This window comes from Aythya ferina (assembly GCF_964211825.1).
Source record: "Aythya ferina genome assembly, chromosome: 6".
Taxonomy (NCBI): Eukaryota; Metazoa; Chordata; class Aves; order Anseriformes; family Anatidae; genus Aythya; species Aythya ferina.
In genome coordinates this window covers 27,545,890-27,560,970 of record NC_140303.1, presented here as the reverse complement: position 1 = coordinate 27,560,970, position 15,081 = coordinate 27,545,890, and the positions used below count along the sequence as shown (strand labels likewise).

At 43.7% G+C, this 15,081-nt stretch overlaps 1 protein-coding gene across 5 annotated transcripts in view; it reads left to right on the top strand.

The window, feature by feature from the left end:
• The window catches only part of SLC15A2 (solute carrier family 15 member 2), a 42,404-nt gene that overhangs the window by 23,377 nt on the left and 3,946 nt on the right, over nucleotides 1-15,081 (top strand). For 4 of the 5 annotated variants that reach the window (XM_084523722.1, XM_084523725.1, XM_084523721.1 and 1 more), the window contains 9 exons: nucleotides 1,444-1,476; nucleotides 2,549-2,637; nucleotides 4,323-4,404; nucleotides 6,288-6,413; nucleotides 7,128-7,292; nucleotides 9,660-9,706; nucleotides 10,925-11,035; nucleotides 12,426-12,522; nucleotides 14,785-14,931. In XM_084523722.1, the coding sequence (XP_084379848.1) occupies nucleotides 1,444-1,476; nucleotides 2,549-2,637; nucleotides 4,323-4,404; nucleotides 6,288-6,413; nucleotides 7,128-7,292; nucleotides 9,660-9,706; nucleotides 10,925-11,035; nucleotides 12,426-12,522; nucleotides 14,785-14,931 (897 nt within the window). The remainder of the gene's footprint in view (nucleotides 1-1,443; nucleotides 1,477-2,548; nucleotides 2,638-4,322; nucleotides 4,405-6,287; nucleotides 6,414-7,127; nucleotides 7,293-9,659; nucleotides 9,707-10,924; nucleotides 11,036-12,425; nucleotides 12,523-14,784; nucleotides 14,932-15,081) is intronic. The other variant, XM_084523724.1, reaches the window with a different exon arrangement.

The following is a 15,081-nucleotide window of genomic DNA, read 5'->3' as shown; positions in this document are numbered from 1 at the left end:
ACAGTGAGTAATATTTTACCCACTCAAGAAAGGCAAAATAATGAAAGTTCCTGAAGTCTTTGTGATGTGCATCTAGAAACTTTGTTTTCTGCTGTTGTGCTTGCATGCACTTAGTGATCTGTAGCAGAACATCTAAAAATCGCCAGGAGTCACTTATTAAACTCTCCCTGGTGGAGAAGAAAACTGTTGGGGTTGTTTTTGTTGCACCAGCTTGGATGAATTTTTGGCTTATTTCAGTCTCATTCCTTCTCAACATCCATGGTGAGCTGCCCCAACCCATGAAGGTGAAAATTAACTGCAGCATTTATGCAATTTCATTGTTAGGCTTGTTGGAGTTTGTGTTTGCAAAATTCCATGTTTTTGCCCTCTCCAGCCAAAGCGCTCAGCTAGGAAGGCTGGAGTTAACAGGGAGTGATTTAGTGTAAGATGAAATGTTTTAGGCTTGTTTCCTAATGGCACATTTGTATAGTGTACACAAAGTAGCAGGGGGAGAAGGTATTTGCCTGATACTTCTAATTGCAAGGCTTCTTGGCTGTGCCCAGTGCTTTTTACTCTCCCAGGAGGCAGCTGCCAGCAGAGACAGGTAGTCATTCCACATTCAGCTCAGGGCAAGCCTGGCAGACAGGAGACAAATCCCCACAATGCTTTCTCAGAAAGGTACCATTTCCTTCCTAATGTTTTTCTCTTTTTCTTTTCATCTTAATTTCAAAAGAAAAGCATAGTGTGGAGTTCAGCCAAACGCCAGCCCCTGCCTGGAGACAGCCCATCTGCCCATTTTGGGGACTGCGGTCCCTCCATCCACCCCTATTGGCCTCACACAATTGCAGGGGCTAAGCACGGTGGTGCAAGGGTGAAGCAGCTTGTAAAATCTTAAGTACTCTTGCCTCAAACTAAGAAGTCAGAGTTGAACAGCTGACCAAAGCCCATTTGGTGCCTTTGGCAAATGGAGGGAAGAAATGGGTTTTTGTACAGCCTGCTGGCTCAGGGGTGCTCTTCTGTTGTCCTTTTGGGGTGCTGGGGACAAATGCAAACAGAGCTCAGAGGTCTTGAAACTTGAGGGCATTCACTTGCAGGATTTGGGCTTTCCATTAGAGAAGCAGAGGAAGGAAGCTCTGGATTCAGGTCCCAGCTTGGACACTAACGTGCCTGCTCCTCACCACTCACCTGGGGCTCAGCCAGTCTGAAAGATGGGTTTCGGTACCTGTGGCAGGCGGTGTCCCAGCTGCCATATATCAAGGGCTGAGCGCAGCTTGCTTCTGCAAAAGGATTCTTACCCACTATTTGTCTTTAGATGACAAGTGTCAAGTGTCAACAAAAAACATTTGAGGAAGCCACTTCTGCTGCTAAAGTCTATCCTGTGGGCTGGTTGCTTATTTGCCATCAACCACATACGCTGTCATATCATGGTGTTTATGAATCACTTGGAATGTCTTTTTGTTTCAGGGAATATATGTCCTTCAGCCTGACCAAATGCAGGTAAAAATACTTTAGGGTAGGAAATTCTTTTAGAAATTCTTTTTCTCTCTCATTCTTACTTTTCTGCTGGGACCAGTGGCCCATTTCTGCTCCTTTTGAAGATAACCGCAGTGTTCCTGGTAACTAGTGTGCTGTGGACTCTTGCTTGCTGCTCACTAGCTCTTAAGCAAGCTTATTGACTTGATGTTCAGAAGACCCCAAGGTTGTCCTAACACAGAGGTTGAATCCTGCAGAATAATGCAGAGGTGTGGGGGGATATGCCACTATAATAGCTCTTGAATAGTGCTGGCATGTGGAGGATACAAACTGTGTATCCTTTTAACATGGCTCTGCACTGGGATCAGTGTTACACCTGAAATATGTTTTCTTCCTCCCTTCCTGCAGGGCAAATGAAAATGTGGAGGCTCTAACACGGTGCCATATTGTCACAGTTGATTACAGTTCCTACGCTGAACAGCTCTGAAGAAATACAAGGCTGTTCTGTTCCCCTAAAATCGTCCTTCAGAGCTGAGACTGAGCATCTCTCTCTGCTTGTTCTCCCGTCGCTCTCTGTTTTCTTGCTCTGCCACTGCAGGCTGGCAGACAAGCTCTGCCCTCCCAGGGGAAATGCAGTTCCTGGGGGGTTCCTGTGCTGTGTGCAAGTATGAGAAATTGGCAATCTCACAAAATAGTGCCTGTTCCTCTGGGATTTTGCTCAAGTCCCAAGATGTTTCCATTATTGCTGATCTGTTGTAAGGTCCCACCACAGCCCTTAAGGTTGCCTGCCTCCATTTCAGCGGGTTTTGTACTCTCTAAAAACATAATGCTTCAGTTCTCTCTTCAGGGAAATGGGGCTGGTGATGCTTGCTTACCTCTTGGAGAGGAGGATATGTACAAAATGTATTCGTGCCTGTGAAACCTAAATTGCAGAAGCCGTCAAACTGCAAACTGTGATTATATTTTTAAAGGAGGTTTGAAAGTGTTTGTTCATGTCCTTTATTTAATGGAATTATTTCTGGAGGACAGTGCTTTATGAGTTTAATTACTGAAAGTTGCTTTCTAGTCACTAAACTCCCATTCTTTTGTATTGCAGTTCTTAAATCCACTTCTTATTCTTGTCTTCATCCCAATTTTTGACCTTGGGCTCTACCCTCTGATAAGCATGTGCAAATTTAATTTCACGTAAGTACTTGGGGACAATGCGGATACCTCAGTTCTTCCTCTTTTGCAGCAAGTGTGCAGAAGAACAGCTTTTAAGAAGAAACACAAATTTCTATTCACCCTTCCCAGTACTTCTGCTTCTGCCTCTCTGGTAGTGTCACCATCTTCTGTAGGCCCTGGAAATTCCAGAGGGGAAAATTCAGTGGTATTAGATTTTGCTCTATCAACAGATTTTCCCCCAAGCTGATATGAACAGTCCTTTTTGAATTTGATCAACATGTCCTTCACCTTATCTCCTGTATCATTGTTAAATAATTCCCTTCCTGAAGCTTCCAGGGGGCCAAACTCACTGTCCCACATGGGCTGTGTGTGGTCTTGTGAAGGCAGGTTCCACACTAGGATAGGAACCGGTGAGAAATGCTAGAGCAAAACAGTTGTTTCCCAACCATTTTGACCCAATTTATGCATTTGGGGTGTGTGTTACTTCTGAGTATCTCTAGTCTGCCTCTGTGGATTGATGCCTCTTAGCAGTGGAAGTAAGTTGTGTGCACCTGCTAGTACAGATCTAGCTGAAACAAACCAAGTTTGTGCGCTCCAACACCACTCAATGTGAAATAAAGTGTGGAAAGAGGGAATAAGTGGGAGATCGGCTTCAAAAGCTTCAGCTTGGCAGAAAAATTCCTGTCCGATGACCAGTTCACAGAGTAGCTCACCCAGCAGCACAAACCCATGCACTGACCAGGACTGAATGTCATGCTCTTTCTGTCCCCTGGATGCCAACAGGCTCCTACCCATTTTAGCCATAGATGTGGCTGTGGAAATACTGTAGTCTTCAGGGTTTCCATCTGTGTGGCTGCAAAAGTTTGTGCTACACAATCTCAATGCACAATTTGAGGTCAAAACCAGTTTTTTTTTTTTTTACAAGATAGAAACAGTAAATATGTTCTTATCCCAGGGCACGTAACTGAGAGACAGAATTTGGGTTCATAATCTGGATTTCCCACATCCCTGTTAATCTAGAATATGAGTCCAGACTACTACAAGGAGCAGAAAACCACAGAATCTAGATCCATGTTTGTTTCAAATCTCAACAACTCAGTGGACCTGCCTTTCTGAACCTATTTTACACCCTTTTATATCAGATTGTCTCACATAACTCTGGCAGAGTTGTACTAGTTCTGCACCAGTTTCAGAAGCAAGCTCCTTATTCTCCAGAAATGTAAATCTATTGGCAGGAGAAATAACCCAGAATGATGACACAGATGGTCAGAAATGCTGATGACAAAAACTATACATTTTTTCTGCTCTTCATTCCTGCTGCTAAATAGCATGCTACTTATCTTTTGCCTTTCCCAGAAGAGACTTGAAGATGTGTCATTTCTAGTGCTCCTTCCAACATCACAGGTTAACATAATGCCACAAGCTACTCCCACTAGAAGAGCTAGGAACAAGATTATATGCAACTTGCAAGCACAGAGCTTTTTTCATGGCATATCAGTTTTAATTGGCCTCAGTGCTGGCCTCATACAGAAAAACAGAATAGTTTTAAGTTAAATGATTGGCAATTTAAACAGCACGTCATCCCTAGTTCCACCTGTTGGACAGTTTATTATGTGGTTTTGGCACATCTTAGGCTCTGAGGAATTATATTTTATATTTTAAATTACTTTCTTTTCTTAATGGCACTGCTTTCATTTGCTCCATAGGCCTATTAAGAAAATGGCAACAGGTATGATCCTTGCAGGGATGGCGTTTGGACTTGCAGCTATTGTAGAAGTCAAAATAAATGTATGTATAGCACAAGAGATACCTCAAAAATACTTGGCTTTCCCTCGGGTGTTTTATTGATGCCTGTTGGATAATCCTTTTACCCATTGTGATCCTGGATTGTCACCTTGAGTTTGTTCTTTACAACTAAACATACCAATCCAGTTGCTAATTTAAATTCTTACTTTCTGTGTCTGTCTGTCTGTCTTTCTGTGTCTTCGTCTCTCTCTTTTTCTGCTCTTTGCAGTTTTGCTGTGCCAGACACCTGTATTGGTCTATATTCTATAATTCCATCACCAGTGCTTGACAGACACCTAGTTAATGCTAGAGATTAATTCCCCAAAGGTAGTCTGTTCTCTCTTCTATTTCTTGCTGTAGCTTGCCTATACTTTACTGTTTCAGTTTATTTTATTCCTTTTCTACTTTGGGTGGGGATGTGTTTTTCACACAATCAATTCATTCTCCAGTGATGCGGGTGAATGCAGTCATGGACACCAGGGGCTGCTGGCCATCCCCAGACAGAAAGCCAGCAAAGCTCTTGTAAATTCAATGTTAGCCCCTGCAGATTTGTGCCATTTGTTTCTGGCCCGCGACCAGCTTTGTGCAAACTTTGGCTGACCTTTGGCTTAAGAAAGATACAGTAGGATTAATTTTTAAAGCTTTCCATGTATACTTAAAGTGTTCTGTTACAGAGTGGCTGGCACACAGCCCTGGATTAATATTTGCTGGCTCCTCAGATGAATCCATGGATGAGTCTCCCATTGCAATGAGACTGTGGGCTGAGGTCCTTTCTGATCTCTTTTCTTGAGCAATGAAATGCTCTCATTGCCAGCCACAACAGCTCTCTCTGAGCACTGAAAGTCTGCTCTGGCTGTGGGCAACTCATCCAGGCAGAGGCACGATGAGTTAGATGTTGCCCCCTGCCTATCCATGGAAATTTTACCCTGACGGCCACTAAAAGCTCCAGCAAAGAGGCACGTGTGATGGCCCGCCTTGGCTTGCTGTGGGTAGTGCAAGTGAAAAGCCACAGTAGTGGGATTTGCTGAATATTAAGATTGAGAAATACATGGAAGACAGTGTCACCCTATATTTTCTGACAGTGGCTCCCCTCCAAGCTAGATTCAAATAACCCTGCCTTCCTGAGTTACAGGATGAGATAGAAAAAAATTGATAGCTCTGATTTATCCCTGGCAGCTACCTGAAAATAAAGTGAGGGGGAAAAAAAATATACAAACAGCAACAAAACATAAAACCTCAACAAAATAAAAAAATAGTTTTAGATCTGCAGTACAAAGCTGACATTGACTGAAGTACGCCTTCTAGGAAAAGACTCATGGCAGAAAGAGATACCTGAGTACTGCAGGCATTATCTTCCCTTTCCTAGAACACAGGGAGCAAGGTCTGTGCTGAGGTAACATGGTGTCAAGCGATGCAAAAGCACCAACTACAGACATGGAGCTGGACTGGGATTTCCAAAACTGCTTAGCTTCTGGCCTAATTCTTTTCCCAGTAACCGACTGCAGTGGGAAAACAATTATTCTGGTCCCTGCTTTTGAAATCTATCACAATTCTTCCTTTCTGATACGGCATTTGGTTAAATCCAGGCACTTGGGAACTGTGTAATGAGAGAGTGACACTGTTCTACCTGCCCAGCAGCTGTGTAGCCTCTACATTTAGTGGTGTAGAGAACAGCCTTTGTGAAGAAGGGTAGGTTGGCTATTGAGCTACTCTGAGGAAGCCTCCCTAAATAAGATTTATGTTGAGTTTTCTCTCAGTGCAACTTCTGATGAGGAAGGGATGGAAAAGTGTCATTACACAGGAAGACTATTATGACTAAAAAGGAAGAGTTATTAAAACACTAATAAAGCATGCAGATGGCACTTAAAGCCTTTTATTTTAATTAGGAAACCGATATGCCTCAACTTGTCCCAAAAGAAAGTTTAATTCAGGTCCTGAATTTGGCAAAGAACCCCGTTCAAGTGACAATCCAAGACCAGGACCTATTTCAGCAGCCTGTGGAGGCTTTTCAGGTAAGTGTGTGCGTGGGGATGGCACACCTGACTTGCATCCCATTGAAAAAGGGTGTTTTTTTTTTTCAGTCACTTACCCATAAAACCCCCAGATGTTAGAGCTTGCTCTCTGCCACCTTAGAAGTGCATGGGAATGGCTTTGGAGAATGAACATGCTATCTCTGACTAGGCAGAAAGGGAAGGTTTGGGGATGTATTTTCTTGACAAAGGATGAAATGGCTAAAAACATTCACCTAGAATTAGGAATAAAGTAGGAATGTCCCAATACGAGGCATTCAGGTCACATCTCTCAGTGCTCAGACACGATCTGGACATTGCTGTTGGGATCTGGATGGCATCTGAGAAGTATTTATCTGCAAAGGGGGAAAGAAATGGGAAGGTAGTTAACTGGGTATGGGCACTGCAACTTGTTTCCTACTTTACCTTCCAGGTTATTTCCAGGTCAGCCTATTTTGGTCTCAGAACAGAAGTCTGTTGGCCACCAGCTGCTTGCCACATTTTAGATATGGGTTCACTGGGGTAGAGCAGGGCCAAGGAAAGGGGAGCTCTGTGTGTGGGAGGTTCCCTGGCCTTTGGCTTACAAATTGCAAAGGAAGCTACTCCAAGCCCTGAGCTGACCATCCTGAAGCCTTTCTCATGTGAAGAAAGTGTGTAACCAAGTTTTTTTTTTTTCCCCTCTCTTTTTTTTTTTTTTTTTTTTTTCTTTCCTTACAGGACCCAGCTGAGTACTCAAATTTGATACTGAATGGCGAGCAACAGAACCTTCACTTCATCCTGCAACATCAAGGATTGTCTCTCACTTTTAACTACACCGTGAAGGAAAAATCAGTATACAGTTTAATTGTTTTTGAGGCAGAAGGAAGCCTATCAAGTCGCCTAGTGAGTGTGGGAGTGAAGTGTAAATACAGTATTAATTCAATGGCTGTGATGATACAATGGGTAATGGGGTAATAGGCTCATTAATTCATTTGCTCAGTTGCAGTGTCTGTCTGATTGCTCTCAGATGCTCTAAACCTGACTTCTTAGCTGGCGGCACTGGATCTGTACACATTTCTGCTGGTTGATTAATGGAGGCGTTATGGCATCTGAGAGTTGCTAGGAACACTTTAATCCAGTGAATGCTGCAGTGGGAGAGCAGAGTCATGCCTGCTGGGCAGCAGAGCTTGTGAAAGCTGAGGAAGCAGAGAAACAGAGATTTTCCCCAAAAGATGCTTCTATAAAGCGAAGATGTTAAAGAGGCTCTAGGGCTGGGCACGGAATAAAAGCATCAGAGGAATGACTCTGAGCTTAGTTATTACAAGTGTTTAGTGAAAAAGCACAGAAGGCCCATTTGTTTTGTTGAACAGAATAAATGATTAAGCTCATTTCCGGCTCTGCTGCGGAGCCGCCTTTGTTTGGACTTCTGTGTATTGCTGCAATAACTGTAGAGATGTATATGGGATATGTAGGGCCAGATTCTGATATCTTCTGAATGCAGCTGTATGCCAAGAAGCTGTCTTAAAATGAATGGTGTCATTCCATGTTGTGGTAGGTGTGTGTGTTTATGTGTAAAAGCCATCAGAATCTGCCCTCGTGCTGAGACACCAATTCTCTTATTCTCTTAGCAATTCCTCAGCTTCCTGCCTTGCGGAGTTGCCACTGCAAAGGCTTTCAATATTGTGTAGTAGGAATCATGTAATTGGTTTTAAAAATGTAGAGTTTCAAGAATTTATTTATTTTTTTTCCTTATTTTTTTCCCTTCTGTTTTATGGTTTGAAACCTGGGGCTCATTTTCACACAGTGCTGTTAAGTTTCCCTGAGACCCTGATGATTGTGTGCTGTTTCCTTTAGGAATTGATACTCATACACTGATTTTCATACAGTCGCTATGAAAAGAAAGACTGAGACAGGCTGAAGCAAAGCAACCTCTGAACCTCAGTGCATCTCTGTGCTGCCCCAGCTATCTAGCCTGCCCCTGGCATGGGCAGGCTTCAATGCAGCGCTGTTGGGTGATGCTATTGACTTGTCATTCTCAGCACTAGATAAGGGAGGTGTGGAAGACAGTGTAGTAAATTATACTGTCCAATGCTGCAACACAAGGCAGCAATGGCAGCATCACTGCTGTGTTGTGGGGCTTGTCCTGGAGTGGCCATGGGCCATGCTAGTTTCCCCCAAACCCATGCTAAATTTGCCTACCTCACTCAGGTGAGGATGCTTCCTTGGAAGGATCCAATATTGAAACTGGTTTCTTCTCCTTTGTGGGTGGTTGAGTGGGCAGCAAATAAATTTGAGAGCTCTGGGGATCATTGATGGAAGTGAGTAATAATTTGTCTAGCCCGTCTGCAATGAACTAGTGTGTTAATCCCCATGTGCCTCCCACTGAAAGAAATGTTGTTGTTGTTTATTATTTATTGCTCCGACATTTATTATTCACTATGGCTATTCATTATTTAGGGCATATATTATTTCTGGATCAGCATATCACACTGAAGTAGAATAGACATTTTATAGGGATGCTGAAATTTTGGATTCTTGCTTAGAAGCTCATGGTTTAACACCAGGAAGAAAGCCTGAAGGAAGGGCTAGAAAATTTGGCAACCAGGTTGCCAATCCAAGGATGTGCCCGTGAAGATTGTGACCACAAAATAAATCAGTGCGTCTTGGTGTCTCCTGCTCTCTGCCTGCACCATGAGACATTTTTCTCACTTGAGTACTGAAGGTCAAGGAAAACATGAGCGATGCATGATGATCAGAGTAGTAACCTAATGTTCCCTGTTGGCTTTAGGCTCTGTGAAGCCAATGAGTAAGCCAAGAATAAAGCTCTGGAAGTTAGGCAATTTGCTGTTTCTGTAGGAATATGGCACCTGTGTTTGGCTGTAATTAATCACTGAAAAGTTAACGTGGATAATGCTCTGTTGCTATCTTCAGATCGAGACAAATACTTATTTTAGAGGGTGTTAGATGCCTCAGTAGAAGGATAACTGGCTGAAACTCTGTAGCTTGTGTTGTACAGGAGGTGAGAAGGAACATACGATCTCATCTTAAGCCCTTGGCGGAGCTGAAATTTTGCCATTGGTTTCATTGTACCAAGGCTTCACTTCTGTGGCCTGATATAAAGTTTATGTGAGAGTCCAGTTAATTTCCAAAGTCTTGTAACACATGTAATTCCACAGGCACAGGTATTTTCTCTTACATGTTGTTTATCAGGCTGTATTAATGCGGATATTTGATTTTTTTTTTTTTTTTCATTTTTCTTCCCCTCTTTAGATTACAGACCTGAAAGCAAAGCCAGAAAATGGTTTGGCAGCTGTTAGGTATGAATGGCTTGTTTTGAGGATTCAAGGGAGGTGGGGTGAGGGAAATTGCTTTTGTCTAATACAAACTGTGTGCACCATAGCCTAGGTGTTCTTGGGTTAGAATGTGGTCCATGCTTCTTCTGCAAGAAAAGGTTCAGGTGTCAGAGTGCTCCGTGTGCCACCTCCCACACTCACCACACAGAGCTGAACGTTATTGCCATTTACTGCCTAGGAGTGGCTGGGCTGAGATGGCAACGTAAAAGATCCCCTCCCCTGGGAGGGCGATAAATTCATCTCCCTGTGTCCCATCTCTTTAGGAAAGAAAGGGAAGAAGCAATCTAGAAAGGAGCTGCTGCCGTTTGTCGTCTGCAAACTGGCCCAGCCCATGACATTCACTTATCTCATCCGACCTCACGTACAGATTTGTACTGAAGTGGATACAATGAGAACAGTATGTTCGTAGCCCTGTGTTTGTGAAGGCTCCTGCTGACTAAACAGCACCTTGGGGAATTGATCAATACCCACAGTCAGGAACTTTTGTTATTTTCCTGTGAGCATTTTTTGACAGAATCCCAGAACTTTCTGTTCAAAAATGTGTGAGGAGGTTTAACTAGGAAGACATCCTTTTTTCCCCCTCTAAAGTTACTTTCGTAAAGCACTTGCCTATCTTCAGGGATTTCCCCTCCATTTCAATAACCGAAAACCAAAATATTTTAAAACATAGATCACATTAAAAATGTTTGGTTTCACTAACAGCCCCAAGCCTGTGCCTTCCCATGGAAGACTGTTTTGATGAAAGCACATTATTTTGCTAGAAAACTCGTTCCCACTAGTAAAAACTCCTTGGAAAGTATTCCAGCATGGTGCACACACCCATCAGGACTCCCAGCTTTATAGTTTCCTGGGGGGCATTGGGGATCTGTCCTCTTGATCATATATAGGGGGAATCTCTGAAGGTGTCTGAGAAGAGATTGCTGGTAAGTTCTACCTCACAAGAAGTGGGGGTCACTTTGACCGGGAGAAAATAAGAGGGTAAAATTACACAGCAGTAGGGAAGCTAATCTTTTATTGGAAAAACTGGGCAATGAATCAAGCTAATATTTTGGTAGCTTGCAGAACAAACTAGTATAAGCCTATGGAGTTACAGAATGCTTTGGGATAGACAGTGCATTTCTGAAGTGTCTAATGCTGTGCTCCTCCTGCCCTGTGTGACAGCCTGATATGCTTTCATTGCAGATTCATCAATGGTTTGAGCCAAGATGCCAACCTCACCATTGACAGCAAACAGTTCGTTGCTGTTCAGAAAAACTACGGTGTTTCTGAGTACTTGCTGCTAGAGAGGGACAAGTAAGTTTCCCTTGCTGTGTTGAAGGTCCTTGTTGAAGCCTTTCCTTGGATACCATGGGGCTTTTCTCAGGCAAATAGCAAAAATTTCATTACTATTGTCTTGGCATTTGGTTGTGTGGGCAGATGTTTGTAAAAAAGCAGAATTATCATCTCTGTGCAGAGCAGGTGCCCTGGACCACTTGTGTGTGTACAGAAGCACTGTGCACTTAGTCTGCAAAGCGTCCAAGTCAAAGGATACCAGATCAGCAACTCTGTGCATAATATCTAGTTGAATAGATTTAAGTTCCAAACAGTGCCTGGGATAGTTCCCTTCCCATGGCTGTTATTGCTCTGTTAAGATAAAATCATCGGGAACAGAGCTTGAAAACATTTCTGCTATGACATGAGAGTAATGCCATCCTAATTTAGGCAATGATTTTCTTAGAGTCAGGTCAAAGGAATCTTGGGAACCCAAAAAGCTTTTAGAAGTCCAAATACAGGGCTTAGCTTTCTCTGACCTATTCTTCACATTGCACATTGGGTTGGAGGGAAGAGAATCTCCATTCCTGTGCAAAGTAAGGTGGGAGATGGAAAAGTCCCCTCTGCCATGTGGCACCTGCTGTGTTTTGATATTCTCTCAGGCCTGAGGTCTTCATGTTAGGATGCTCTCAGAGAAGGACCAATTCATATTCCAGGCCACGAAGTGTTGGTATGTGGGCTGGTAACACCGAGTAACATCACACAGCTTTGCAGACTGGGCTTGTTAGACAGGAGCTCCATATGGCCTTGGTTTGGCAGCACTGGAGTTGGCTCCTGGAGGATATTTCTGGCCTTTGTGATGTTTCAAAAGCCTCATGGCTTTTCTCTGCATCAGCTCCATCCAAGATACTTATTGCTGCAATTTAGAAGGATGTAGCAACCACTGTGGCAATGCTGTTGAGCATCTGTGCCGCTTTACACATTCAAAACCAGAAGAACAAATACGATGGCTAACTTGTTTTATTGAAAGGAAGCAATAGCTTCACCCATGGTTTCTGGGTGTGTAGCTCTGATTTTCTGAAGGCTGCCTGAGCCTGGCTAACTTGTCTGTCCCTAGATAAGTGTCTGGTTCCTAAAGGAGTGAAGAAAAACTTGAAAGTAAAATAAATCTGGGGGAAAAGAGAAATCCATGCTAGGAAGAAGCAGCATTTAAAAATGCTAGTAATAGCCCAGGTCATTAGGTGAACTCTAGTCAGTGTTTCTGGAAGGAAAATACGGCAAGAACTCTAGAGATGCTCTGACATTAACATGACTGCAGCTTTACATCATTCATCCTCCCTAGTCCATTGTAGGGGTATTTTTGTTAGCTGTGCCTTGTGCTCTTTGTCTGTGAGAATAACCAGAAAATGCTGTGCTTCATCCTTGTATCTAGATATAGCAATGGAAAATGCATAACTGAAATGGGGGAATTCACCATGGACCTCGGGCTGCTTGACTTTGGCGCATCGTACACCGTTGTGGTAACTAATGTAAGTGACCTGGTGATGGTAACAAGTGTGTTTTGCTCTGGTCTCTGGCAGTGCTTTTGTTCTCATGTTGGTGGCTTTCACTTGCTTTCTCCACTCAGCAAGAACTAGGCAGTAGCCATTTGAAGGCAGTCCATTACTCAAGGGCTAGTAGATGGTTTTGGCACATATACAAGCAAAGTGAATGGGTACTCAGTCCACCTTAGGCTGTGATCTTGCAAGCTACACAAGAAGTAAGGTATTTTCCTTGATGGAAATCCTTAATGTAAAATTGTGTGGCCTGCAGTTTGTGCCAGCACATAGCAAAGAGCTACTGCAGACACTGCCAAGAGCTAATGGTGCTTATGGTCTCTAAAATACTGTACCTGGTAATACCTCACACCTGAGGAACTCTGCAGAAACAGTTTGCTTTATCCTCACATTTCACTTACTGACCTGACGGCTGATCTTCCAAGGCTTGCAGACGTACATGGGAAGAAGAAAAGGGCAAAGTGCTGATGGAGGTTGGTGAGATTGTTCATCTGTTTTTCCTTCTCTCGCCCTGTACAGCTCATTTGGAGCTCATTGTAAAGTCAAGGCATGGCTTTCTGAACAACCCAGGGGTGTGAACATCGCAGAGGGTGGAATCCTTTGCCTGCCTGCCAGCTTCTTAGGCGCGCTGCTCCAGCTCTGGTCCAGCTGGCAGGAGCCACGGAGATGAACGTGATCAGCTTAGTACCCACTTTAACCTTTCCACTGCACGGGCTCACAGACAAACCAGGTCTGACAGGACACACTGCTGAGCTGCCCTCTGGGGCTTTGACTACTGTGTTGTGATGAGCAGAGCAAAGTGCTGTCAGCTACTCCCTGGCAATAACATCTCCCTGTTGGGCAATTAATGGAATCTGTTCATGTCTGCAGAGTCCAAATATGTAGGGGGAAAAACATAGCTGAAAAACACCTGGCGCTTTTTTTTTTAAACTCCAGTAGCTGGAATGGGATGCACAGTCCTGGAGGGAACAGGCAGATGCTGCCATCTGTGAGTGCGGAGATTTATGTACATAAAACACACACACACTTGAAGTGATATGGGCCAGACCCTACCTCTGTGGCAGCAAGCCTCTTTCCCCAGATGAGAAGCTGAGTTTAGTTTCATGAAGAACATTAGACTAAGAACATTGCCCCAGAGCCTCCAGTAACACAGCTGAGTCAGGGCCAGATGAGGTAGGTGCATCCCCCATTGCTGTGGGTAAGGGTCCCGCTTTGTGGTCCTATCTACAGAAATCCTCTTTGTAGCTGTGGCTGCTCAGGGGTGGCTCTGTGCTTCAGCCCCTCTGGGCTTCTGTTTTTTCCATCTCTTGTCCTGTAGTTTCATTCTTCTGTAGAGAGTTAGTTTGCTCCAGGCCAAGATAATTTTTAATTGTTGCAGTGATTTGTACTGTGCCCTGCTCCTCTGCTGGGAGTGCTACATCCAATACCAAGACTCCAATACATTAGTCTGCTAATGTGGCTGAACTGTAATACTTAAATCATGGGGATGCTGCCTTCTACCCAATCTTCCTCAGTGTGTGGTTGTAGTATGGTGCTCGTGGCATTTGTTTATGGGCTGAAGAGCACAGCTCTCCTCTTTTAGCCTTCTGAAATACACTCCCTTGATTTGCCTCCCTGCACGGTGATCAAGTACATTTCCTAAACATCCCTTGTATTTTCCCAAAATACTCCTTAAACACAAGGTTTTATGCCTGAAGTCATTTCGACCTAGTGTTTTCCACACTGCTTGTCAAATCTCTCTCTGACTCCCTATGCATCAGAGGCAGTACTAATTACACCTAGGAAAGCAAACAAAAGGAATTAGGAGTACAGCTACGTTAACTATCTGAACACACCTGATACAGGACAGCTGATGCTGCTCTTTGAATTTGTGGAATGGATTTGTTTGTGTGTCACCATTATAGCAGGGGAGTTGTACAGTGCTGATGAAATGGAAACAGTGGCCGTGTAGGTGGAGCGAGCACTTGCCAGCCTGCAGTAACTCATGTAGCTCTTGCAGCCCGTGAGCTAGCTGGGACATCTGCATGCTGCCACCTGTGCCCTGGGCAGTAGGAGTCAGCCCTCTCCCAACAGGCTTGGATATGGCAGAGATCAGGCCCATATTTTGCTTCCAGGTCAGAGCTTTGCTTCCGTCTTTGCTTTAAGCTTCATTTTAATACATTTTCTGTTGCAGTCCAAGCTGGGAAGGATCTGATCTTTCAGCAGCTAATCAATGTGCCTTTGTTTTCCTGTTAGGTTTCTGGAGATGCTGTTAAGACATGGAAGTCAGAAGACATCAAAGCCAATAGTGTCCATATGGCTTGGCAGCTACCACAATACTTACTAATATCTGCTGGAGAAGTGATGTTCTCCATTACGGGTCTGGCCTTCTCCTATTCTCAGGTACTCCACTTAAAGATAAGAGGCTTACAATTAGACATTGGGATTTATTCCTGTATCTGCCATTGACTTGCAATACGTCCTTTGGCATGACTTTGGCTTCCTAACAATGTTATCTGTTCTTCAGCTAAAAGTAGGATTATAAAGCAGCTT